The sequence below is a fragment of the Cydia splendana genome, chromosome 26 (genome assembly GCF_910591565.1).
Source record: "Cydia splendana chromosome 26, ilCydSple1.2, whole genome shotgun sequence".
Lineage (NCBI taxonomy): Eukaryota > Metazoa > Arthropoda > Insecta > Lepidoptera > Tortricidae > Cydia > Cydia splendana.
This window is the reverse complement of record NC_085985.1, coordinates 9,712,938-9,740,432: the sequence shown is the minus strand read 5'-3', so window position 1 is coordinate 9,740,432 and position 27,495 is coordinate 9,712,938. Positions and strand designations below refer to the sequence as shown.

Sequence of the window (27,495 nt, the reverse complement as noted above, 5' to 3'; positions counted from 1 at the left end):
TTAACTAAATCAGGCCCGTAAAGTTTTATGAATAAGAGGGATAGACGGTGGTAGTAGAAGTTACTTACACAGATTTTTATACAATGCACAATGTAAATTCATGTAATCATTTATATTAAGATTTTTTCAAAGAGACTCAGGGACGCAACTGGGGGCCCAAGAACTGGCAGTTACCTCGCTCAACACTTCAGTCTGGCAGTTCAGCGGGGTAACGCAGCCAGCATCTTGGGGACCTTGCCGCGGGGGCCTTTTTTAGATTTAGTTTAGTTTTATTTTATTTTAGAATAGTTTGTATTTAGTTTAATTGTAATTTTAAGTTATTTTGTTATTGTTTTTTGACATGTTTTTGTACCATATATATGAATAAAGAATTAAGATTTAATTAATAATTACTTAGTTTAATGATTTTAAATCATTTAATAATCGTAATTATAATCTTCGCAACAAAAAAATATGAAGTCGCGTTAAAAAAGTTGTTTTTAATAAATAATAATAATAATAATAAAGGCGCGCGGCAGCCCTGGCGCGGCAAGTATGCGCGCAGCCGATATTTTTTCACTGCAGAACAAAACCGTAGTGGAGTCGACTCGTTTTATTTATTTTAGTTTCATTTTTAACCCATTTTTGTTACTTCGATAGTTATTGCCTCAATCTTAGAAAAGTCCGGTACCCTTAAGTTGATCTCATATGCCATATTTATTATACAGGCTGATTCATGAGACGTGAGCAGGACTAATCCTGCACACTCACAGTAACTGATAATTGATCGATCACCGTCATATTTAGGTGAAACAACCACACTTTTTCCTATTTTTTTACTTTTTGGTGAGGGCAAATTTAATTCTCTACAATCATGGTCACCCTACTAGGGGCTGTCCATAAATTACGTCAGACCTAATTAATAATAAAAATATTTTGATTACGAATAAAATAAACTGTCAAACTTGAGTGAGATACGAGTTTTCAAAAGTAACCAGACAGTGATGACATTCAATTTGACACAGAATATCGGTAGTTTTTTATTCTAATTTCAGGGTGACCATGCATGTCGTAAATAAATTAATAACATTTTTTTTCAACACGACTAGAAAATTAACGTTAACCTCACTAATACTGATACGAAACAGTTGCTTATAATTTACGAAATGCACAGTGTTAGGCCTGAAGCACTACCACCAGTTTTAACATTGACATATTCACTCACGTTTAAGTAACTTACTTTCTATGCATCTCGCTCGTACTCGCATATTAGTGCAAGCGAGATGTATAGAAAGTAATTTACGTAGACGCGAGTTAATCTGTCAATGTCAAAACTGGTGGTAGCCGTACTGCTCACGTCTCCTGAATCACCCTGTATAATAATCTTGTGTTGTGTGTCACTTTTGTTATTGTCGTGAATCACCGAAAAATGTTCATACATTGTCTCATGACAGCAGATTTCATATTTTAATAATATATAATCTAATTGTTTGTTTATTTTTATTTAAATACCTAATGATACAGACTATGAATAGTGTTTAGTTTTTAAGTTTATAAAATGCATAATTATATGTATATGTTAGTCTGTAAGGTATGATTACTTAGTGATGGCACGTGGGCGGAGGTCGGAGGATCTTGATCCCCAATAACGGTAACGCGGGCAACGCCGCAGGGGATGTTAGTGGGTATTCTCTTCCCCTCCCTCCCTGCTTAGCAGAGGGAGTTATGGGAGGAGCGAGTCCCACATACCACCCCCTCCCCCTTGGGGGTGAGATGCCTAAATGCATTTACCCCTGCGTCAAAAAAAAAAAAAAAAAAAAAAAAAAAAAAAAAAAAAAAAAAAAAAAAAAGGTCGGAGGATCTTGAGGGAATCGGAGAGAAAACAGCGTGTGCTTCTTATCGTGTCTATTTGGAAAGTGTAAGAGTACATCACAAATTAACTAGCCTAAAATAATTAAAACTAATAACAGCACCACCTATGCACTTTGTAGGGAACTAAGTAGGTAGGTACTTACGTTTATGTAGATCATTATTAAAAAGTATGTAAGAGGTGAGATAGATGGCGCTGTTAAATATACAATTTAACACTTAGTATTTAAGTTTTTTATAATTGTATATCCATATATGTTAGTTTGTAAGGTATGTATCTATGGGCCTTAGTAGCCTGAAAATAAATGCTTTGATTGATTGATTGATTAATTTGTAATAATAATAATAAATAATAAATTCATTTATTCGCGACCAACTTGGATCAATAGTGTTAGTGACAGTTTTTATCTTAAGGCTAATGTTAGTATCTATAATATAATATACACAATTATTTACTTACTAGCTAATTCACTACTACAATCTCATATAACTATTTCTAATAAATAAATAAATAAGCAGATTTTCTCAATAAAACAGTTTAGAGAAAATCCCCCCACCTACTTATTCCTGCGCACATGGATCATGCATAGGGTTTGCACGACGGATCCGAAATGTATGGGAAGATCCGCGGATCCGGATCCAGATCCGGATATTTTCATACATTTCGGATCCGGATTGCAAACCCTAATCATGCAGCAGTTATTTATATACAGGCCATCAACCCTGTCCGCAATCATGGTCAGGATGCTGTTGGAGCTGGCCCGTACTCTGCGCACCAGGGATGTGGCTCGTTTGCGCATCGTGGTGTAGAAGCAGTCTACCCGCGCTTCCGCGAACATCCCTGACGCGCTACAGAATCTGGGCAACCCCAATATAATATGGGTAATATGGACCTTGTTGCCTGTTACAATTTTTTTTAAATAAACAAATAAATAAGTATTTAATCAAGTCGTCTCCACGGTTGTCCTGTGCTGCAGCTATCTCGCTCGCACTCCGAAGGGTTTATTACGGTAAGTAGCCTCCGCTATATCACATTATAACTATTTATTTATCTATACCCATACATTTGTTTATGAACTTATACAAGTGTGCTATAATGGGGATATTTTAACCGACGTTAAAATGGAGGTTGTTATTCAACTGCTTTTTTAGTACTGGTGAAATGTTTTTAGGGTTCCGTACCCAAAGTGTTGGAAGGGTTTGAAACTTTGAGGTCTTTTTTTTTATTATTCCCATATATTTTTTAAGTTCTCACTGAAACTTCGTTGCCTGCTTGAAAGGGGTCTTGACCCCCGCTCCTGATGCAAAGGTTGTGTCGCAATCCAACGCTGCAACGCAGCGAGCGTGATGGGCACCTTTGCGTCGGGGGCAGCCCGGGACGGGCTTCAGTAGGTTATTTATTTTATACTTATTTAGTGTATATTTATATTTAAGTATAGTTTTTAATTCGTTTTATGTTTAGTTTATGTGTTATTTTAATTATGAAATAATAGTAGTTTGTGTCACAAGGGATCAAAATGATATATTTCCGTCAAGGGTGTACATTGAATTCTGAATGAAGCGATGGATTCTAAAGTAGAATCCTGAGCGTAATGAGGGATTCAAGTAATGCCCAAGACGAAATAATTTTGATACCGTGTGACACATACTGCTTTTCACATCAACTATGAGGAAATTGTAATGTTCCCAAAATATGTATTATTTGACAAAAAAATAGTATGCAAGGAAGAAAAAATTGTGACCTAGAACAGAAAAGTACAACTTTGATCCCTCCTAGCAGGGAAGAAAAGTGCCACTTTGATCCCTCCTAGCGGGGAAGAAAAAGCCCTTTTTCGAATAGGTGATGTGAAAATTAGTTTTTCTTACCGACTGTCAAATTGGTTTGACTAACTATATGTTCAACCCTGCAATGTATTAAAAACATACAATACGTCAGATTGAACAAGTGTACGTTACCGCCGTATACCAAAGTGCCGTAAGTACGTTTTGCAGAATACTGCGTTACATCATTTTCGTTATTTGTGAGTTGTGATGAGATCAGCGGTCGGTTCAAGGTGTTATTATACACAATGTAACCGTTACCGCCTAAATTTACAAATAATACGGCGTTTTACTTTACATTGTAACTAGAGATGCACCGGATATTCGGTAACTATCCGGTACCCGGCCTATCCGGACGTTATTTTAACATCCGGCCTATCTGACCGTTTATTTAACATCCGTCCGGATACCGGATAGTGACCTATTATCCGGCCGGATACCGGATAATAGGTACTTTGCTTGATTTCGGATAGTCCCTAAAAAAGGATAAGCGGAGCCGCGGGCAAAGCTAGCCAATAAATGTGACGTTCTCGTTTCTCAAGCAAACGGTAACACACTGTCGCATGCAAGGACGCGTACGCGCGCGGACGCTCTGACAGGTTATTCGTATAAAAAAACCCTTTATGGTCCCTAGTTGACTACGGAATCCTAAAAACCGGGCAAGTGCGAGTCGGACTCGCGCACGAAGGGTACCGTACCATAATGCAAAAAAGGGGAAAAAAACGGTCACCCATCCAAGTACTGACCCCGCCCGACGTTGCTTAACTTCGGTCAAAAATCACGTATGTTGTATGGGAGCTCCAATTAAATCTTTATTTTATTCTGTTTTTAGTATTTGTTTTAATGATGTTATGATGTGGTTAATTTTTTTAAATTCTATTGATATAATTGTATAAGTAGTAGCAAGTGTAATTGGTATAAGTACTGTAACCGTTCTTGTGATATTAATAATAAAATAATAAATAAATAAATAGCGGCAACAGAAATACATCATCTGTGAAAATTTCAACTGTCTAGCTATCACGGTTCGTGAGATACAGCCTGGTGACAGACGGACGGACGGACAGCGAAGTCTTAGTAATAGGGTCCCGTTTTACCCTTTGGGTACGGAACCCTAAAACGAGCAAATTTCATCCTTATGGTAAGCGACAATGTACCTTTTGCTTGAGTACATCACAAATATTGAGGTTAATACTTAAAGTTGATTGTCTCAAAAGTAGGTCTAAGGATATAATTCCCATTCGCGCGTTAGTGTGCCTAACGCGTAAATTTCAATTGATAGTCTTATCAGAGCTATAAGCTGTTATCAGCAGAATGTACGAGTGCAAAGAAACTACACACGGCGACGAGTTGATAATAAAGAGCGCATAAGCCAAAATAACAATCAGTTGCGCTGCGATAACGAAATAACGCTTTCTATTCCCTCCATATTAGTGCGTTAGAGACAGATAGCGTTTCATTGTCGCAGCGCAAACGATTGTCATCTTGACTAGGCCCCCAGTACTCCTCAAGTACTCGTCGATGGTAAAGTAGGTTATGGGTTCTCGGATTTTGGAGACCTACTTCTCTACTATGCCTCGACCCCCGCCCATAAACATCTTATCTTCTTCCTCGCGTTATCCCATTTTGCCACGGCTCATTCCCATGGGGTCCGCTTGACAACTAATTCCAGGAATTGGCGTAGGCACTAGTTTTTACGAAAGCGACTGCCATCTGAACTTCCAACCCAGAGGGTAAACTAGGCCTTATCGGGATTAGTCCGGTTTCCTCACGATGTTTTCCTTCACAGAAAAGCGACTGGCAAATATCAAATGATATTTCGTACATAAGTACCGAAAAACTCATTGGTATGAGCCGGGGTTTGAACCCGCGACCTCCGGATTGCAAGACGCACGCTCTTACCGCTAGGCCACCAGCGCTTTTTTACATTGCGCCCATAAACATCTCAACCTACAAGAGTGTTGTAGGTTTAAGCAAAGCCAGTGGGGAGACACTCCTCCTTTCGGCCAAACTCGGCTCCGCTCGGCTCAGCATTGCTCCGAGCAATTATTGGGGTTGACACCACTTGGCGTCCCTTTGCGTGCACGACCACAGATAAGTTAATGGCTTGAATTTTGACAACTCTAAATAGCCGATAGGGATAGTGCCATACATTATAGTTCGATTTTTTATCCATTAGGAAGAACTTGAGAGAAGGTAAGCGATCTAGACATGTCTTTTAATTGAAAAACGCTTTTTAAAAATCAGTAACTATTACTTATGAAAGCAGAACAATATAAATGATCGTATTAGATTCATAATTGTTACATATTTGCCGTAACTTATTTTTAAAATGTGTTTTTCAATTAAAAGATACATCAAGATTGTTTACCTTATTTCTAATGCTAAAAAAACGAACTATAGAAAGCGACATCATGATTCGTCCCTGAATCGCTGTAAAGCTTCAGTTTTGTAGGAAGTGTCCGGTAGTACTATTATTTATTCTGTGGTTGTACTGAATATGCTTGTGCTTATGTCGCACAGTGCCGCACACTGGTGTAATCCCGCCTTTAGGAGCACTAAAAATACACTCTATAATGGTGCTCCCACACTGTGTGTTATAAAATGTTATTAATATAAACCGCCACCCACCCCCGCCACTTGGTGGTACACTGTCGAAAGGGACATAAAAAACCGGGCAAGTGCGAGTCGGACTCGCGCACGAAGGGTTCCGTACCATAATGCAAAAAAACAAAAACAAAAAAAAAAGCAAAAAAAAACGGTCACCCATCCAAGTACTGACCACTCCCGACGTTGCTTAACTTTGGTCAAAAATCACGTTTGTTGTATGGGAGCCCCATTTAAATCTTTATTTTATTCTGTTTTTAGTATTTGTTGTTATAGCGGCAACAGAAATACATCATCTGTGAAAATTTCAACTGTCTAGCTATCACGGTTCGTGAGATACAGCCTGGTGACAGACGGACGGACGGATGGACGGACGGACGGACGGACGGACGGACAGCGAAGTCTTAGTAATAGGGTCCCGTTTTACCCTTTGGGTACGGAACCCTAAAAACAGAATATCCCATTGTTGGCAACCCAGGACAGACCGGCCTGGCGCAAACGCACAAGAAGGCCCGACCCCAAATGAAGTTGGGATTAAGGGCAGGAAGAAGAATAAGAAGAAGAAGAACATTTGACCGTAGTTCTGTAGAAAGCGACCAACTTTTTATTTTTGTCAAAGTGACTTACACCCTAACTCAGTAGCTTTGGTCGCTTACTGCATTGATAAAATAATTGAGTTGGTCGTTTTCTGCATAACTACGGTCATTTTATAACAGACACTGTGGGAGCACCATAACAGGTGTGAACTGAATCACCGGTAAGTTGCGCGTGGTGGCGAACTCTACTGCAATGAGAATTTCATAAACCGATTGGCTGTTCTTACAAATTAGCTGTCTCTGCCACACGCGATAAGACAAAACCAATCATGTAGCCCTTTCATTTTCATTTTTTTATAAACAAATGTGCAATTTATGAATACACCTGGTTTTGCTAAAACAGCTTTTTGAGAATTAAGAAAATACAGGCAAGTATTCGAATATTTATTTACGACCGGTCTGGCCTAGTGGCCCTGGGTGTGAAGCCGATGGTCCTGGGTTCAAATCCCGGTAAGGGCATTTATTTGTGTGGTGAGCACAGATATTTGTTCCTGAGTCATTGATGTTTCCTATGTACTCGTATTTAAGTATTTGGGGCTATTTATAAATTACGTCATTTCAAATTAGGGGGGGGGGGGGTCTGGACATCGGATGACGGTAGCATGACGTAGGAGGAAATGGGGTCATTTGAAGCATGATTTTTGGATTTGGGGGGGTCCATCATCGTTTTGGTCTAAAAAAAGTTTAAAAACTTATAAAGAGGATCTAAATTCGGGAAACAGTAGTATATTCTAGAAACCCTGTACGAAGATATTGGGTTGCGACCCCTGGCGTTGCAACGCGCTTAATATTTAACTCGTACTCGGGCGACTATATAATATTCATATTCCAATATAGACGCAAACTATAGCACGGAGGAAAATTAGATATATCAAACTTAAATATACGTACGAAGAAATTTTTTAAAGATATATATACCTACCCTTATGTAGGACCAATTTAAAAGATACCAGTTTATTTTATTTTTAGCCTAAAATACAGTTAATCTATAATATTTATATTCCGACATGGCTGCAAAGAAAGGAATGAAGTTATATTTATCAAACTTAAAAAAAGGCACTTACGTAGTGAAATTTAAAGGTGTATACTGTTAGCCCTGTATTTTAGGCTGTATTTATAATACAGTCGAAGAGACACGTTAAATTTAAAACATTTCAGACAATATTTTATATATATTTTTTTATTTATCGAACAATAAGCTAATTAAAGTACATTATTATTACAAGACCCATCGTGGGCAAAACCTTGAGGAGGTTTTTATGCCGATGGGGAGTTCGAGAAAATAACATGACAATATACATATCTATCTTATAGTAATTAAAATTCTTAATATATGTAACTAAAGTCGTTATATTGTAACAAGTGCGTCTTAATGACTTTTTTCTATTTTTCCCGTTTACATATTTTACTTTAGTATCTTCTGGCAAATCATTTAATATTTTAGGCAAAATATATGTATACAATCTAGTGCCATAAATGTATGTATGTATTTATACATTAAATAGCCTTAGCATTAACTAGTATACTAATTCATTAAACACGCTATACTAATTAATTAATAGATTACTTTAACTTTTTTTTTTTTGACTTTTTTTTTGTGTATAATTGGTAATAATAAAAAAAAAACATTAAAACTAACTATGAATTAAAGATTACTTTAACTACTATATACATACATATATTATATCGTATATTTTAACTTAACTAAATACATAAAATAATAAAAAATAACATTTACGAGTTACACCAGCATCCCACTCAACCCACAACCTTTTAATATACGCACACATACACATCTAATTTTATGGTCACACATCATAGATCCTCCCTCTCAACTGAAAATGAACCGTACGCCTTTGAAACAAGGTGTAAATTCCAATAACAGAAATAGCAGTTATGCTGTTTTAAATTTGGAAATCAAACGATATTTATACAGAAGCGTGGAACGAATTCGTTAAAGTATATTGCTTTGAATATGAATCTTATCCCACTAATATTAAAGTCGAAATTGGTATAAATTTATATTCGTAATTTGTAAGGTCTTGAGCTTTATTTTAAAGAGCATAAGGTTGAAAATCGAATGGGTTTTTTTAAAGTATGATATATTGTCCCTAAGGTGACGTGTACAGTGAACAAAGATTTTTTTTATTTAAAATGTCTTTTTAAACCAATATTTGGGGAAATTTTAAAAACCAGCCAAGTGCGAGTCAGACTCGCGCACGACGGGTTCCGTACCATTACGCAAGAAACGGCAAAAAAACTCACGTTTGTGGTACGGGAGCCCCACTTAAATATTTATTTTATTCTGTTTTTAGTATTTGTTGTTATGTGGCAACAGAAATACATCATCTGTGAAAATTTCAACTGTCTAGCTATCACGGTTCTTGAGACACAACCTGGTGACAGACAGACAGCCGTATATACAGTGGAGTCTTGGTAATAGGGTCCCGTTTTTACCCCTTGGGTACGGAACCCTGGATATATACCATTAACCTTACGAAGTACTAGTCCAGTGGTGGGCAAATTTTCTTCATGAGGGGCCAAAACTTGAAGGAATTTCAGAGGAGGACCATATTTACAGCAAAAATGTATTTTTATTATTTTGCTGGCCATATTATACATTTTTTTAAATGACCGGGGGCGGGCCAGATAAATCCTTTCGCGGGCCGCACCTGGCCCGCGGGCCGTATTTGCCCACCACTGTACTAATCAAATCAGTTACTTTTTTAGAACTGTCAAAACGATTTGCTAATATGTGATTTATATGAAACATTACATCGTGACGTCACGGTCAACTCACCTACTTTTTATATTTCTATCCGATTTATTAAATAGAACTCGTGTTCAAAAATAACTCCTATCTGTGTTTTTCTAATAATTGTCTGGTGCTTTATTTCATGTATGGTTTAAAATAATTTATTTTAAATACAGTATAATACCCTATATTATAATTATGTACGTATGACGAACTAATAGTTTAGAGTACAAACTCGTCTTCTGCATTATACTATGTGGGCCAAGGCCGCTTCGCTCGACCAAGTGTCTTCAAATACTACAAACAATACTTAAATGGATATTTTTTATGTTTATTAGTACTTAATCATATACGTGCGCATATATTTATTAGTATTTATATACGCGGTGGCCAAAAAATAAGTGCATCCCCGTTGCCAGGGAGAATTTGGGATTATTAATAATAATATAAATAACCCCGCGGGGGCAGCTTGTGGCGAGCTGACGGTGAGTGGCGACACCGCGGACCCCTATTCCAGAGGGCACTTCCATCTGGCCCTCGCCTCTGTGCTTGCCTTCACCGGCCGGCCAGAGTGGAGTCGCAAGAGCGGGACCTATGCTCCAGGTTGGAAGTGTAAAATGTCATAACGCCGATGGCCTGCTGAACGGATTACCAGGATCTGGCTACCGCAGACTCACCTCTCGACAACCTCACAGCCACTCCAAAGCGTTGCCCTGTTGTCGCACTGTGCGTGCGGCCATTGCGGGGCCCACTCAATGAGTTGGCGAGTCTTTTACAATTTTGAGACTGATTGTCACGGCAGGTGTCCGCTAGTCTCTCCCATAGCCCGATATCCAGTCCATCCAACATTCAAATCTATAGCCTATGACCTTAGTTCCATCGTAGCACAAAAGTGCTGCACTGCAATAGTCTTTGCACCTGGCGGGGACCATCTCCGGATGTATCATATTATGCTCTCGGGGATGGTAAATATCCGCCACGTGTATCCCTTGCTTTTAGATTAAATTGTCTTAAAAGGCCTCTGCGCTGTTGGCTTCGGCCCCACGCACGCCTCCCAAAGGTCCGGGACCCCAGGGTCCCGAGATATGGAAAGACAGATATATAAATAAATATACAATAATTATTCGTTTAAAGGTATTAAACGAATAGGTTAGGTTAGGTTAGGTTAGGTACCGCAGTAACAAAAATAAAATACCTATTTTTGGGCCACCCTGACCAGTGACCATGTACTAACATTTAATTTAAATTTAGTATTGGTTTTAATATCACGCATTTTTTCTTCAATTTTGTACAGATCCGTGAAAGAAAAGTAGGAACGACGTTAGATTTCGTCGCTTTGCTACAGGTAGCTAAAAGTACATCCGTTCCACACCAATTTTGGTGGCTAGCCATAAGCCGCGCGTGGCGCTGTCGCCACCTAGCGGTCATATCTGTCCTGATCGTAACAGACGCGTTTTGTTAGAGAGTGAGTATTCTGTACAGTACTATTATTTATTCTGTGGAATCTGTGGTAGAGTTAGACCAAGAAAAGTCTGCAACAATTTTGATAGCCGTTTCATCGTCATTATACGTCATAATTTCATAGAAGTTTGACGTTTAAAATAACACTTGCACTGCGTGGGCTACCAAAATCGCTGCAGACTTATCTAGGTCTAACTCTAGCAATCTAGATACCGTGAGAACACCTTTACATCCAGTTTATGTTGTTACGTTTAGGTTTTATAAGTAACAGTAGTAGTAAAACACTTTAGGGGTAATCCATTAATTACGTCACACGTTTAGGGGGGGGAGGGGGTCAAGAAAATGTGACATATTGTGACATGGGGGAGGGGGGAGACACAAACTTTGTGACGTCACTTTAACTTCATCAGTAACCGAAATTTTTTTTTTAATTATTTTATTCGCTGTATTTACATTTATTAACAAGTTTTTAAAACGATAATCGTTTTTATTCTTTTAATTTTCTTTCCTAGCAGTTTTGGGTTATAAAATTACTAATATTTATATCGGCAAAAATATTTTGATAAAATATTAATAATACTTAGGTACTTACTTAATTCGATTTGGCGATTTCGTAGAAAAAATGTGACGTCACACTAGGGGGGAGGGGTTTGCCAAATGTGACCAAATGTGACAGGGGGGGGGGGTCTAAAAACCTAGAAATTCGTGTGACGTAATTAATGGATGACCCCTTATTGTACAAAAATCAAAACAAAACAGGAAAAATAACACCCGGTAATATAATACCCGGTAAATCAGTGGTAACCCTTAACAACAGCGTAAAGCGTCCGCCATAAGGTACCTTTACCCGTGGAGCGTCACATTTATTTTATAACGAGCGTCAACGCGGATCAAGATAACGACAAAGTGAAACCCGTCACGGGTCGCCGGGTACTTTCTCGGCGGCGGCAACGCGCGGGTGACAACTTAGGGCGAGAAATACGTAGTCGGACCAAGCGATCTCTGCATGGTATTAGCAACCACAGTGTGGCGATGTCAACATTATTGTCAAACTCAAAAATGCGCGTTTTCACAGAGATAAGACCTATACGGCTACCACCAGTTTTGACATTGACATAACGCTCACGTTTACGTAACTTACTTTCTATGCATCTCGCTCGTACTCGCATATGCGAGCAATAGTGCAAGCGAGATGTACAGAAAGTAAATTACGTAGACGTGAGCGTTATGTCAATGTTAAAACTGATGGTAGAGGCTCTAGCTAGATCGATTTTTTCGCCCCCAAAAACCTTCATATAGCAAATTTCATCTAAAATCGTTAGAGCCGTTTCCAAGATCCCCGAAATATCGTTGCTTTATCATGAATAGTGGCATAAAACAAAATGAAATGCCGTTCGATTTTAAATCTTACCAGTAAAAGATAGAATATTAAATGCAATAGAATTTCATTTTGAGTTGAGCCACTATTCATGATAAGCGTCAATATATACATATAAATAAATAAATACGGACATTACGGATGTCTACCGTCTCCAATTCTCCCTCAATTTCTCAAAGGTTAACTGGAAGAGATCCCTTAAAGGGCTAAGTTCGCCTTTGTACTAATGACGAATGTTATCATTCCTGTTTTGTTTTGATTTTTGTACAACAAAGTGTTTTACTACTAGTACTAAATATACAAGAATTGGTCGTTTAAAGGTATAAGATAAGATAAGATTAAAAACGAGCATATTCTAAATTCTATTTGATAAGCTTGTTGTAAGCGAGGCAAGAAATCCTTCGATGCGTGGCGTCCTTTGGCCGCCATTTTGAATACTCACGGTCAGCAAAAAAGGGCTTAATTAGTAATAAATATGTCTAACAATAACAAGATTTTTTTCGTACACTGTACATTAACCTCTTGTCCGTGTTAATTAGGATCCAGAAACCCTAGGGGCTGTTCATAAATTACGTCATCTATTTTTGACGATTTTTGACCCCCCCCCCCCTAAAATCATTCAAAAATCATGCCTCGAATGACCCCGTTTCCCTTAGAGGATATAACCAACGGAGACGCCATGTCTAAAATTTTCGGTACAAAATAGTGTGCCGTTTTTTGCGGGGGAGGGGCACATCAAATGTATAGGTACGTCATGTCAGATAAACGTCAGTCCATAGATATGGTTGACCATTGGCCGCCTATTTTCGACAGAGGGGAACGTCTGTTAATGGCGGCTCCATTGTTAATTACTCCGAGCCGTTTCCTCCTACGTCATGCTACCATCATCCGATGTCCAGACACGGGAACAACTTGCAGTATAACCTCAATAACCGCCTGTTTTGCAGACCGTACTTAACAATCGATCGCGAGAAGTTACATCCGTTGTTTTTCTTAGGCGCCGCGCACAATGGACACGGCGGGTTATGCGCGTAGTGTGTGCGTGCCTTTATTATACTCATGTTATCTTTATACAAGGTAATTAATAAATAATTAATTAATTTGTTGTATTGTTGTTCAATACAATTTTCGTGAGTCGCGAGTCACGAGACATCTATACGGCTACCACCAGTTTTGACATTGACATAACGCTCACGTTTACGTAACTTACTTTCTATGCATCTCGCTCGTACTCGCATATGCGAGCAATAGTGGAAGCGAGATGTACAGAAAGTAAATTACGTAGACGTGAGCGTTATGTCAATGTTAAAACTGATGGTAGAGGCTCTAGTATCAAGTAGCGGTACTGATAATTCCGCTACTCGATGCTAGATGTCGACTACGAAACTAATAGTCTTTTTGGTACCAAAAACTGATGTATAGGTTGAGCACTCTATTCTTACTATATTTCTCTATGACAAAAGTAAGGAATGGAAAAATTCGCAGGCTTCTGCTTCGGTAGCTCAGCTGGAGCGGAGTTCCAGAAGCAAGCAAGTTCGAATCTTGCCCGAAGCCATGAATTTTTCCATTTTTCCTTTAAATTAAATATTTCCTTTGTCTATACTCTGTATCTTTAGGTACTTACTTAAATAAAAGTAAACAAATAATTTGTACATTTTCGGGTAGTTATACCATTTATTGATTAACCAACCAAATACAAAACCGCCTGGATCTGTCACTGAACGGCCTGACTTAAACCTACATTATTTGATCATGTAATGTTTTCATCTACCCTCAACTAGGTTAAGGAGCCATTTGAGGGTAGATTTTGTTTACTTTTATTTAAATACCTAAAGATACAGACTATAAAGTTTAAGTAAAGTAGACTACGATGTCCGCTTACTATCGGGTTAGCCACAAAAAGTGAAAGAAACGTAGAAATCTCTAGTTGTCGATATTCAGAGCCATTAAAATATAAGCGCTGGCAACCCTGCGCTGGTAAATAATTGCTAAAATGGAAAGCCGTGGAGACGGCTGGGATTATTTGATAAATATTTTTTTATTACAAGTTTTTCATTTAAATTGCAATGTTTGAAATATGTTTGTTCGGGTCAGATTAGCTAAATGAAATGCAACAAAAATACATATACCGGTAATATAAAATATTAATAATTTTATAGATACACAAACCGATATACCGGACCGGTTAATTTGTATGAAAAATTCAATCCCAAGTTAATAACACAACCCGAAGAAAGAATAATTTCTTTCGATAGCGTGACGGACAGACAAAATGACGTACCTACGTACGTTACAGTCAGACAACTTTCCAATTAAGAACATTAAAAAGATATACATATTCGCAAAAACTTTAGCTGTATACATGTAAAATATTATAAAATTAGTAAAATGTTCAACACAATAGTAAGTTATCAAAGTTTGACAACCACATTACTTATGCAAAGTTTGAGCCACGCAGCCCGGCTTATCGGTAGGACATTAAAAACGTACAGCGAGCGACATACGAAATAGCGTTATTATTACTTCTTCGTACACTTACGACGAAAAGTGTTAACTACACTTTTTTCCTAATATTTATTTGAAATGAAATTTGTATAATTTTATTAATGTCATTAAAAAATCACGGTTTCAACGCAATATTATTACCTTATTTCGATCTATATGTTAGTTTTTTTATCTGCGGCATCCACATGCCAAGACATACATACATATGTATATTTAATGTATCTTATGAGATCATTAATAAATTGATCTGATAATTAGATTAGACTAAGATTATACTTGTATAAAAAGATTAAAGCGTGCGTGTTGCTATGTTACTTAAATAAAATAATATTTATAAATACATAGTAATATTTTGATTTTGACTGACTGATTTTAGCGACTGATTACTGAATAGCGGTCATCCATTAATTACATCACACAAAATTTCGATTTTTTAGACTTCCACCTCCTGTCTTGTCACACTTTTTCATAGGAAAGAGAGAGGTATTTAATACGTACTGTCACACTTGGCATGACCCCCCTCTCCCTGTTGTCGTGACGTAATATGTATGACCCCATACTACCTATTAGCAGGGCTCGGAACCGGTATTTTTTTAAAACCCCGAAATACCCCAATATTTTGAATTATTTATGCTCTGTACGTAGGACTGAATCATGTATTTAGGTAACAACTTCGTATTATTAGATTGTCCCATTAAAAAAGAAATAATAAATCAAAGAACGAATTACGAACGTTAAGAATACCGGTATTTTTGTATGGAGCAAATACCGGTTTCTGACCCCTGACCCATAGTACCGAAAATGGTGAAATGAAATAGGTGTTGTTGTGCACTTGCGCGCGCGCCTGTACGCGATAGCCGCTTATCGGCTATTTACACAGAATGAGCGCGGATAAGATACCGGACGAATAACTCCGTACGTTATTATTATTACTAATACATTCCGCGTTTTACTAATAAACTTACTAGCGCTCTCCTATAAAAAACAAAAAAAAAACTGAACTGAAAAAAAGATACCTAAGAGGGGGGCTACCGCAAAATTGTAGTTTTTATTAAACTGAACTATATTTGCTACGGCATACTCTGATCAAAACCTTAAAAAACCAGACAAGTGCGAGTCGGACTCGCCCGGCGAGGTTTCCGTACATTTTTTTATTATTCTTTATAAATTTGTGGTTTTCAGATTTTTCCCTGTACTTGTAATGTAAGACGATATTGCTTGACAAATTTCATAGTTCTTTCTAGCTCAACGGGAAGTACTTACCGTATTAATTTTGATTCCCTTGAGAGTGTCGAAATTACTCGAAATATACGTTTTTTGTGGCATAAACGGCCGTATCTTTTTTTTTACGTAAACTTAGAACTCAACTCGACACCTCGGACCTCCACGCGTTCTTGAGATAGGTAAAGGGTCTTGACAGACAGACAGGCGGACGGATCTGTAACGGAGACCTTCGCTTCGATCACTCAAAAAAATAAATAAACAAAACAACTATTCCAAGAGTTATATTTTAACAAGCATTTTATCTTCCACAATTTAAATATCAAGTAAAATTTCGCTGAACGAAAAATAAATTAAAGAACAAAGAAATCCATAAGATAATATTCTGTCGACTCCACGGCGCTCGCTGTGCTCAAGTCGTCACATGGCACGTCGCAGCGAATGTATTGTGTATAGCGCCGGCACTGCTTGATACTTGCGTTATTATTATTATTACTAATTATTTTTAATAATTTTACTAAAATAATGGCGTAGCCTAATTAATTACGTATACTTAAACGTTAACATTACCTCAGACCAGGGATCGGATACCGGTATTTTTTGTATGGGAACGAAAGCGGTATATTTTTCGTTCTTTGTTAATTATTTCATTTCTAATTGGGCAATCTAATAATACGAAGTTGTTACCTAAAAACTCAACTGAGTTCTACATTTGAAGTATAAAATTATTCGATTAATATGGTTATTTCTAAGTTTTTGCGAAAAACCGGTTCCGATCCCTGCCTCAGACGTTTCGTGGACGGCATTGTCCTTGTGGTCTCGGAGACCTTAGGCATAAGTAAGTCCCGTTAAAGTAAATATAATTTATTTAAATCGTCAAAGTTTAAATCAGTAATCACAATATTCTGTTGGACAGTCAGTTTTATACAATTGAGCAGTTTATCCTTTATTTAGGGTTAGATTTATAATTTATTTATTTTGGTATTTAATCTCTGTTTTAATTATTCATTAAACTTGTTTATCCTAAGGGTCTTGCAAAATAAAAGACGGTTAACCCTTTAACGGTTAAGATTAAAAACAATACACGACTCAATCATCATAGGCTATTAAAAAGTCCTAAAAACTCTGCATTAAAAAAAATACAAAAACATGACACATGTCCCATTGCCCAGTGGGATACTCAAATAGGCTAGTAAAAAAAAAAGTAATATTTTTTCCTTGTAAAAGGTTAAGAATCGCCTTTACATCTATTTGAAATATCTATCCAACATAATGTATACTAAATTGAAACACCAAAAACACATCACGTCATAAAAACAAAAACTGATTCAATTAAAAATTAAAAAACAACAACTATCAACTCCTCTCGGTCAGCGTAAAGAGCCATAAAGTACTACGAAGATACATTTACCGCCGTGCCATTGGAAACTCACGGTTATTCCGTTACAATAAGGTACGGTACGACGGTACGGGTAAGTATGCGCGCCTAGGTATTGGAGTATGGTACAAGTGATTAGGGAAATTATGTGCATTTTAAATTCGGTTTTAAATTTTGTTGCAATGAATTTATGTGATGTGAATTATGGTTAAATTTATGAATTGGTATAACTTATTAGATTCGATTTTGCAAATCAAATTGAATAGTTATGCTGTCATTGTTCAAATACTAGGTTGAGAAAAAGCGCTTTTTTTTAAGTTTTCTTAGGTGTACCCAGTTTTTTCTTATACCTTCGTAATTTTTGAAGTTGGTGAAATATGGACGTTATGTTTAACGGGTATTATTAATTTTCTAATTTCATCAGGCAGTGGCTCCTAATGGGGTTGACCGGTCGAAGTCTTCACAGATAGCGCCAGCATTTACCTATCAATCCTACGAAAGGTGTCGAATTCATGTTCTTTTTTTTACTTTATAATAGATCAAAACTAGAGACAGGTAAAACCTATGCTGACGCCTTTTACAACAACCTTTGACAGTTCGCTAGCCCAATATTACAGGGTTCTACGTTACATTTTCAAGGTAGTTGAAATTCGACTTAATGTCACTATGACAATGTTCAAATTTTAGTTCGATAAAAGTGAAACATAGAACCCTGTAATATTGGGCCAGCGAGTTGCCAACTCCATTGGTTTATTATCGCAAAATAATACGATTTAGTTACTAACTCATTTGCTATTCAAAACCGCCCCCGCTACCGCTCGCACTCGCGCCGCACCCCTACCGTAATTTCATCCATGAAATAGTTGGCGTTACCAAATAGGGATTAGAGCGAGACGGGGCATCCCCCGCACGCGTGCGAGCGAGACAGACTGCGCCACTCGATTTTTGAGGTTTCCGTGCATTGAGTGTTTTTTTTTTAATTTGACGTTTAGTCAGATAGCGAGTTTTAAATAGCGTTTGGTAAAAATGCAAAACATGCGTTGTAAAATGTAAATAGTTATTTGTTTCACAAGGGCGCAAAGTTGTTGTTTAACCGCTCGTGCTAATATTGATACCCGAGCAAGCGAAAGAGTCCAAAATTGAACCACGAGCGTAGCGAGTGGGTCGAAATATGGAATCTTGAGCGTTGCGAGGGTTTCAAAGCACGAGGGTTAAACAAAATTTGCCCCCGAGTGAAACACAAAATTTTTAACCACACCAACCCGAAGCAAATATTAAATGTAATATATCAAACAAAATCAAATCCAAATGAATGTTATTAAATATTTATCATCCAAAATCATCGTTTAAAAGTCAATTCTACCAGCAAACATAAGAAAACAACTCAAAATTTGCATTTGATTACTTTGCCTCACATGTGAATAAAATGCAACTTTGCTATCAGTTTTTGAAGTGCAAAGTAAGCCTTCCCGAGCTGGTGTGGTGAAAACTATTTTTTTTTTGTTTTTTTTTTTATAAGGAAGGTTATTTATCGTACTGTTTGTTTACTTGGGAGAAGTGCGGCCATTTTGTACACTGATTCTCAAAATGTTTTAATGTTCTCTGGGAAGTGCATAGTTTTGAGAATTTTGACATTCATTGTCCAATGATTAAATCTAGAATGATTAAAGTTTATTCAATGATGAAATAAAACTATTGAAACGGATTATATCGAGTATACCTATAGTTTTTTTTGTTTGTTTCAATAGTTTTATTTTATTGAATGATATTACAATGTCAAAGAACAAGTGTTATGTGGCTATTAAACAGTATTTCGGTAGTTTCGGTACACAAAAAGACACCACCACAATAATACGGATATATAATGGAATTTGAAAATTTTTGTATGCAAAAATTATGAGAAAATTCCACTTTGAATGACTTATATGTAAAAAACCCAAAATTTGCCACTGAAGTTTGAACCTACAGTGCAGGGAATAGAGTTGATTTTTATTTGTTTGAAAATTTAGCGAACAAAATAAATTCAACTCTGTTCCAATTGAATATGGTTTAAATTTCATCGAACTGACGAAGTACTATATGTAGGACCTTGGGCCTTAGGGGCTATTCATAAATTACGTCATTTCAAATTAGGGGGGGGGGTCTGGACATCGGATGATGGTAGCATGACGTAGCAGGCAACGGGGTCATTCGAAGCATGATTTTCGTCAAAAATCGATGACGTAATTTATGGACAGCCCCTTAGAAGGATATGGTATTATATTTGCCACACCCAAATCGTGATATCAGAGTTAGGGGGCATTAGGGTAACTTTAAAAGCGGGGTAATTTTGAAAATGGCTAATAGATACCTATCTAAAACTACGTCAAGCTATCATCCGATGTTCAGAGCCCCCCTCCCCCCCCCCCCACCCGATTTGAAATTACGTCATTTCCAATTAAGGGGGGGGGGGGTCTGGACTTCGGATGATGGTAGCATGACGTAGGAGGCAACGGGGTCATTCGAAGCATGATTTTTGGATGATTTTAGGGGGGGGGATTCAAAAATCGTCAAAAATCGATGACGTAATTTATGGACAGCCCCTTAGGAGGATATGGTATTATGGCTCCTCTTCACGTTGGGCCAACGCCAACGCCAACGAGGGACGCATTTATGCGTTAGAGGGAGCAAGTGATATTGCTATCTCATTCTACCGCATGGCTGCGTCCCTCGTTGGCGTTGGCCCAACGTTAAGAGGAGCCATTATGTTTGCCACACCCAAATCGCGAAATCAGAGTTAGGGGGCATCGAACGCGGGATAATTTTGAAAATGGCTAATAGATACCTAGGGGCTATTCATAAATTACGTCATTTCAAATTAGGGGGTGGGGTCTGGACATCGGATGACGGTAGCATGAAGTGGGAGGAAATGGGGTCACTTGAAGCATGATTTTTGGATGATTATAGGGGGGGGGGGTCAAAAATCGTCAAAAATCGATGACGTAATTTATGGACAGCCCCCTATCTAAAACTACGTCAAGCTATCATCCGATGTCCAGACCCCTCCCCCCCCACCCCCAAAGTTGAAATGACGTAATTTATGAACAGCCCCTTACGTAATAAATGAATGGCGCCTAACCGTTAACTACTTACACATACAAGGTCACGGACGGCAATGATTGGTTTGTTGTGATGACGATATGTGATATAATATATGTATATTATGTTTTATATATCATACTAGAACCAGTTGCCATGTGAGCGTTTCTTTTATTTTTTGCCATTTTTACATACTGTATTTGTGACCTTTTTTGCCACTTTTGTGTTATTTCTAGACAGGATCGGGAGCCCTTTTCATACTTGTATAGTTCGTTTTTTGTAGCATTAGAAAGAACTTGAAAGAAGGTAAGCGATCTTGGCATGTCTTTTAATTGAAAAACGCTTTTTAAAAATCAGTAACTATTACTTATGAAAGCAGAAGAATATTAATGATCGTATTAGATTCATAATTGTTACATATTTGCCGTGACTTATTTTTAAAACGTGTTTTTCAATAAAGACACATCAAGATTGTTTACCTTATTTCTAATGCTAAAAAAACGAACTATAGAACCAATTGCCATGTCATTATTTAAGCAGCAAGCTCGGTTCTCCATACCAAAGAGAATAGATAGTATAGAGGGGTCCTGTTACAGTAAATTTTGTAGTAACAGTAAATTTACTGCCATCTATCGACACACGATTAAAACTCAAAATGAAAATGTATACAACTATCAAAAAAATGTCATATGGTTAAAATGTTGGAGCCGCACACGCACACGTCACGCAAGCGGTGTGCCGTCTCTCATAAGGATCTGTATACTACAACGCGCACGTGCACGTCACGCACACGCAGCCGGTGTGCAGAGGCCTTAAACCGTTGTCAAATTGTACTGTTAACCATTACGCATCTTACTACGTAGGCGCACAACACGCGAACGCGAAGCGAAGCGATGCGGCGCGGGGTTAATCAATCCTTTGATGCCTATAGAAGTGTCCTACGTGGGCGATCTCGTTGCGAACGCGAGCGCCTTGGGCCCGCCGCGCCGCGCCGCGTCGCGTTCGCGAGTTGTTCGCTTACGTAAGACGCAGCGTTAGAAGATGGAATGGTACTGACCTGTCCGTGCTGGTGGCGGCCGTCAGGAGTGTTCTCCGGGAGGAAGTACAGCCTCAGGCTGACCAGGGTCTGGTCCGAGACGCGGTCGGTCCACAGCAGCTGCAGCTCGCCTGCGGACCAACACACACATTAACGGCAAGGACACGACATTGCGCGACCGGCGGCGGCGGCGGCGGCAACCATAGCGATCGGACCTATGGTTGCCGCCGCCGCCGCCGTTGTAGCCACGTCGTAACGCTAATGGAATAGGGGCGGTGGGGTAAGGTGAACAGACTGAGGATAGTAGCTCTACCCCCTCTGCCACAAATACGGTAGTTTTACTCCATTTTCGAGTCGAAACTGTCTTTGTGTGACGTCCGTGTCTTTGGAAGGACCATCACGGCACGGGACCCTCTCACCTCGTCCCCCGCACCCCCATATTTTTGGCAGCATCGGTTTCATGAAATAATTGCTCTAAACTCCGTCTAGAGGATTCCTAGTCTATGGGTGAGATGCGATGACAGAACATTTTTTTTTAGGAAATCAATCATACATTTACATCAGGCTTATAAAATCTTAAAAGTATTTATTTTATGACTAAGTACTACCTGAACTAGGAAAATTCTGTATCTCAGGCCAGATAAGGGCCATTTTATTTAAAGTTACCACCTACACGTTATAGTGAAATTTTTGTAAAATTTTATATTATATCTACTCAGAAGCACGACCTCATTCTATCCTAATAGGAGAAAAAAAGTGTCCCAAGGTTTTTATTTCCATTCCGTTACCATTTTTCATAGACTTTGTATGGCGGTCACGGAATGGAAAGATCGAAAATTGTATGGAAGTTTTTGGACACTTTTTTTCTCCTATTAGGATCAAAAGAGCTCATGATTCTGAGTAGAAATAACATAAAAATGCCAAATTTGAAAAAAAAGTGTAGGGGACAACTTTAAATAAAATGGCCCATATTTATATTTTATCCTTAGTTTAAATTAAACAATGCAATATGATAATAACGTCGAAACGTCTGTCATCGCAATTCACGCATAAATAATTTGCGCCCAAAACGTATGTAATTCATGGGCAATGGAAATTTAGCCCAATATTGTAAAACTACAACTACATATGTACTTACAGTCACCTGCAATAATATGTTACACAACGAAGGCCGCAAAAATATCTAACACGATCGTATTTGTAGTCATAAGAGCGTGTCACATATTGACGTGATAACATCTTATAAATCGATGAACACCGGTAGCATGCACGAAAAAGTGTCACGTTGTGGACGGATCTCCATGGTAACGTTGTGGACAGAACCCATGGTAACGTTCTGGACAGATTCCATCTCCATGGTAACGTTACGTAATGTAATGATAATGTTTTCTTATGACGTTCTCACGCAAAATGATCGTCCGTAAACCGACTTTACAGACAACCATATTTTTTTACGGTCTTCGAAGAGTAACATATTATTGCAGGTGACTGCATAGTTTTTGACAATTATTACTATTCTACCAGGCAGGCTAATAGATGTCGCATCGACTTGTATTTAAATTCGTACGTAATAACACTAATAACAATACATTTGGGGCATTATCTATGAAAAGGGACCTTATTGTCGATGGCGCTTAGGCCGCACAGCGTCGCGCGGCATTGTATTTGTATCGGAGCATCGTTAATGATGACGTAAGCGCCATCGACAATAAGGTCCCTTTTCCATCGATAACGTCACATTTTTGTAAAGATAACAGTTAAAATTTTGGTCGTAAATAATTTTCAACTTGGATTCTAGATTATATACATCTCAACATGAATTATAATTCAAAAATATATGTATTTGAGAGATTTTGCGTTTTATAGTTGTAAATTGTATGGAGACATCTGTCACCGTATCCAAGCTGTTTGAAAAATAGAAGGGTAGAGTTAAGGTGACAGTCCATTTCCAACGACAGCAGCACTACCATTCATTTTACTATGGAAATTGAGAATAACACCGACGCGTTCGTACTAGTAGTGCAGCTGCGGTCAGAAATGGAATGTTACCCTTAAACCACGAAAAGTCTGCAGAGATTTTGACAACACACTCAGTGCAGGTGTTATTTTAAACGTCAAACTTCTATGAAATTATGACGTATAAATAACACTGGCACTGCGTGTGCTGACAAAATCTCTGCAGACTTTTTTTGGTTTAACTCTAGAAAAAAAAACAATGCAAAACGATAGCGACATCTATCGGCGATTCTAACTCAATCTATCTCCGCATGCTGAAAAGCTCACAAAATACGATATTAGTATATCAGATGCAATAAACGTCCGATAGGTCAATGGTATTTCAAACATTTTAACCCGTACGAATTAAAACCAGCTACATAAATATATATATATGGGGCATTATCTATGAAAAGGGACCTTATTGTCGATGGCGTTTACGCCGCACAGCGTCGCGCGGCATTGTATTTATTTATATCGGAGCATTGTTAATAATGGCGTAAGCTCCATCGACAATAAGGCCCCTTTTCATAGATAACGTCACATATGTTTGAGCCGCGCACGCACACGTCACGCAAGCGGTGTGCCGTCTACTATAAGGATCTGTATACTACAACGCGCACGTGCACGTCTAGTCCATTAATTATCACACAAAATTTAGATTTTTAACCCCTCCTCCCCCTTGTCACTTTTTTCATAGTAAAAAGGTCTTTAATACGTACTGTCACACTTGTCACACTTGGCATGACCCATCCCCCCCCCCTGTTGCTGTGACGTAATCCAAGTGTTAAAAATCTTAGCATCCCTACGCAGCAGCTTATGGGGTCATTCATTAATTACATCACACGTTTAGGGGGGGAGGGGGTCAAGAAAATGTGACATGTTGTGACAGGGAGAGGGGGGAAATACAAACTTTGTGACGTCACTTAAACTTATTTAAATTATTTAATTTGCTGTACAGTTAAATAACAAATTTTTGGAACGATAATCATTTTAATTCGTTTAATTTTCTTTCCTAATCAGTTTTGGGATACAAACTTACTAATACATATTTGTTTTTTCAAAAATATTTTCATAAAATATTAATAACAGGTGCAACCTCTTAATTAGATTTGCCGATTTAATTAAAAAATGTGACGTCACACCAGGGGTTTATCAAATGTGAACAAGTGTGACAATGACGGGGGGAGGGGTCAAAAAACCGTCAAAAAAATTCGTGTGATGTAATTAATGGATGACCCTATGTATGCACGGGTGCTAAAGTAATAGTTTGACGGACTGTACATACAGTCAATATCTTAAATATTACTATACGTACAAAGCGCCAAAAATATATAGACTACCTTATTGCCCGTCATACACATATTTATGTCGCTTAGTCCCCATATTTCAGACTTTGACAGTACACTAAAAATCATTAAAACATGTCACATGTATGAAATATTTAGTATAGTGATCCGTTTTTGTTTATTTTAAGTTTATAAGTATAAAAGAGAAAGCTAAATAACACGGTAGTTACTAGTAAAGTAGTTAATTTCTACGGGTTTAAATGTGCTAAATACCAAATTGAGTGTCAGTGGTGTGTGTTATAAACATAATAATTATATGAGACGTTCCACGGCAAAAGATACCTTACGTCGCATAGCGCCGCAATAATATCGGAGCGGCGTTAATAATAGCGTAAGCGCCAACCGCTATAAGGTACCTTTACCCGTGGGACGTCACATATTGTCAATGACTACATTGAGCTCCTTACACCGAAAAGTTATTTCAAGTGACTGTTTTACATAAACTAAAGCAAAGAGAATAGAGTGTATAGAGACGGATTGTCAAAGTAAATTATGTAGCTACAGTACATTTACTGCCATCTTTCGACATATGATAAAACTGTTAGAACACTATAGGCCAAAGGTTGGTGCAATCTTTTCGAGCGATGGCGTCATAACCTTCAGCCTACTCTCGAGTAGATGGCGTTAATATTAATATTTAACAAGTTAACACATATCAGTGAAAGAATAATGATCAAAGTCAAATGGCGTTCTAACAGTTTTAATCTTCTGTCGAAAGATGGCAGTAAATGTACTGAAGCTACATAATTTACCATGACAGTAACTGTCTATTTCAAATTCTCTTTGACTAAAGGAAGGACGCTTTGCGCGAAGATTCCCGTTCATTGATCCCATCTGTTCTTATCTCTATCGCACGCGAATGTTATGCTATCCTGCCGATGATGGCGGTCAATGACACCTTGCGAGCGGGACAATAATATACTTATTCGCGTGCGATAGAGATAACAACAGGCGAGTTCATTGTGCTAAATTCCTTGTGCTAAACGTACTTTCTTTATATTATTACAGTTATTGTGACAAGATATTAAACAGTTTGTGACGAGTTTTATACCAAATGCATGCATATAAGGTTTTATAAAACACACCAGTAATAATCAATGTATGAGCGCCCAGTGAAAAAGTTGACCTTTCGAACCACGTACAAAAACATAGAGTCAGACCAAGTATAGTCTGCAGCGGATCTGATAGCTCACGCAGTGCAAGTGTTGTTTTAAACGTCAAACTTCTATGAAATTATGACGTATAAATAACACTTGCACTGCATGGGCTATCAAATCCGCTGCAGACTTTTTTTGGTCCGACTCTAGCTTAAAACTAAAGTAAGGACGCAAAGCACAAATAATTTCGTACATTAACCCAACTGTTCCTATCTGTATCGCACGCGCACATGGTACCGGCGGCCAATGCCACTGTGCGAGCGAAACAACAATATAATATAGATATAGCAACAGGCAGGTCAATGTACGAGATTTGTACATGACACGCGTGACAGTGCTTAACGTGATAGCGTCCTTATTGGCTCAGTTTCATTCGTCGAGGGCCCGCGTGCGGGGAACTGTTGTCATTGGTCGATAAGCCCCGCATGCGGGGTGCGGGAGATTTCTACAACGCATGCCATTATGAGTTTCACTAGTCGTTATACCTACCGCCTGCGGGCATATACTTTTTCACTGTGTCTCAATATATGTGTCGTTCTTAATCAAAAGGTACCACTTTGTCGCTTACCGTAAAGACGAAATTTGCTTGTATCTTTATACGGATAACCTGTCAGAGCGTCCTTATGGTAAACCAAGTGGCACCTTCTGATTGAGAACGTCACATGTGTCAATCGGATATTTATGGTCTGATGCAGTACCTATGATTAGTTGGTCATGAAGTGGAGGCAGCCATTCGGGGTATTTTTTATCTGTTGGACATTTCATGAGTTTAGTAGCATTTGGACTTATGAACTTAAGGTTCCGTCAGACAGGCGCGTTTTCCAGGCGGGGCGTGAAACGCGGCAACGCGGCGAGCGTGACGGGTTGTTTGACTAAGTTTATGTTGTGACGTTGTTATCTTACTTTAGTTTCAAGTTAATTTTAATGTAATTTATTGATTTAGTTTAGTATGTTCAGGTTAGTTTATATGTAAAACGCTCAAGCCCCGCCCGGAAAACGCGCCTGAGTGACGAAGCCTTTACAACTATGGGGCAAGACACACAGAGACACCAATTAAGTGTTTAATTTTTAGAATTTGTATGTATGTATATTTATTGTACAAAACACTAAACACAATTTTATGGCACAGGATAGGCAGTACAAATGACTTATCACTTCAAGGGATTTCTTCCAGTTAACCTTTGAATATTGATGAAGAACGATAGACAAATATAGCACTCAGTACAATAGACTAGAGGAAAATCAATAAAATTATAAAAGAGGGCGAAAATAAATAATAAAAGATAAAAATTAGAAGTAACAATATAACA

The 27,495-nt window shown here is 38.1% G+C and overlaps 1 protein-coding gene across 1 annotated transcript in view; it reads right to left on the bottom strand.

The window, feature by feature from the left end:
• LOC134803080 (AT-rich interactive domain-containing protein 5B-like) overlaps nucleotides 1-27,495 on the bottom strand; it is a 125,450-nt gene that overhangs the window by 43,736 nt on the left and 54,219 nt on the right. The window contains exon 3 of the mRNA XM_063775787.1: nucleotides 21,706-21,815. Within this exon, the coding sequence (XP_063631857.1) occupies nucleotides 21,706-21,815 (110 nt within the window). The remainder of the gene's footprint in view (nucleotides 1-21,705; nucleotides 21,816-27,495) is intronic.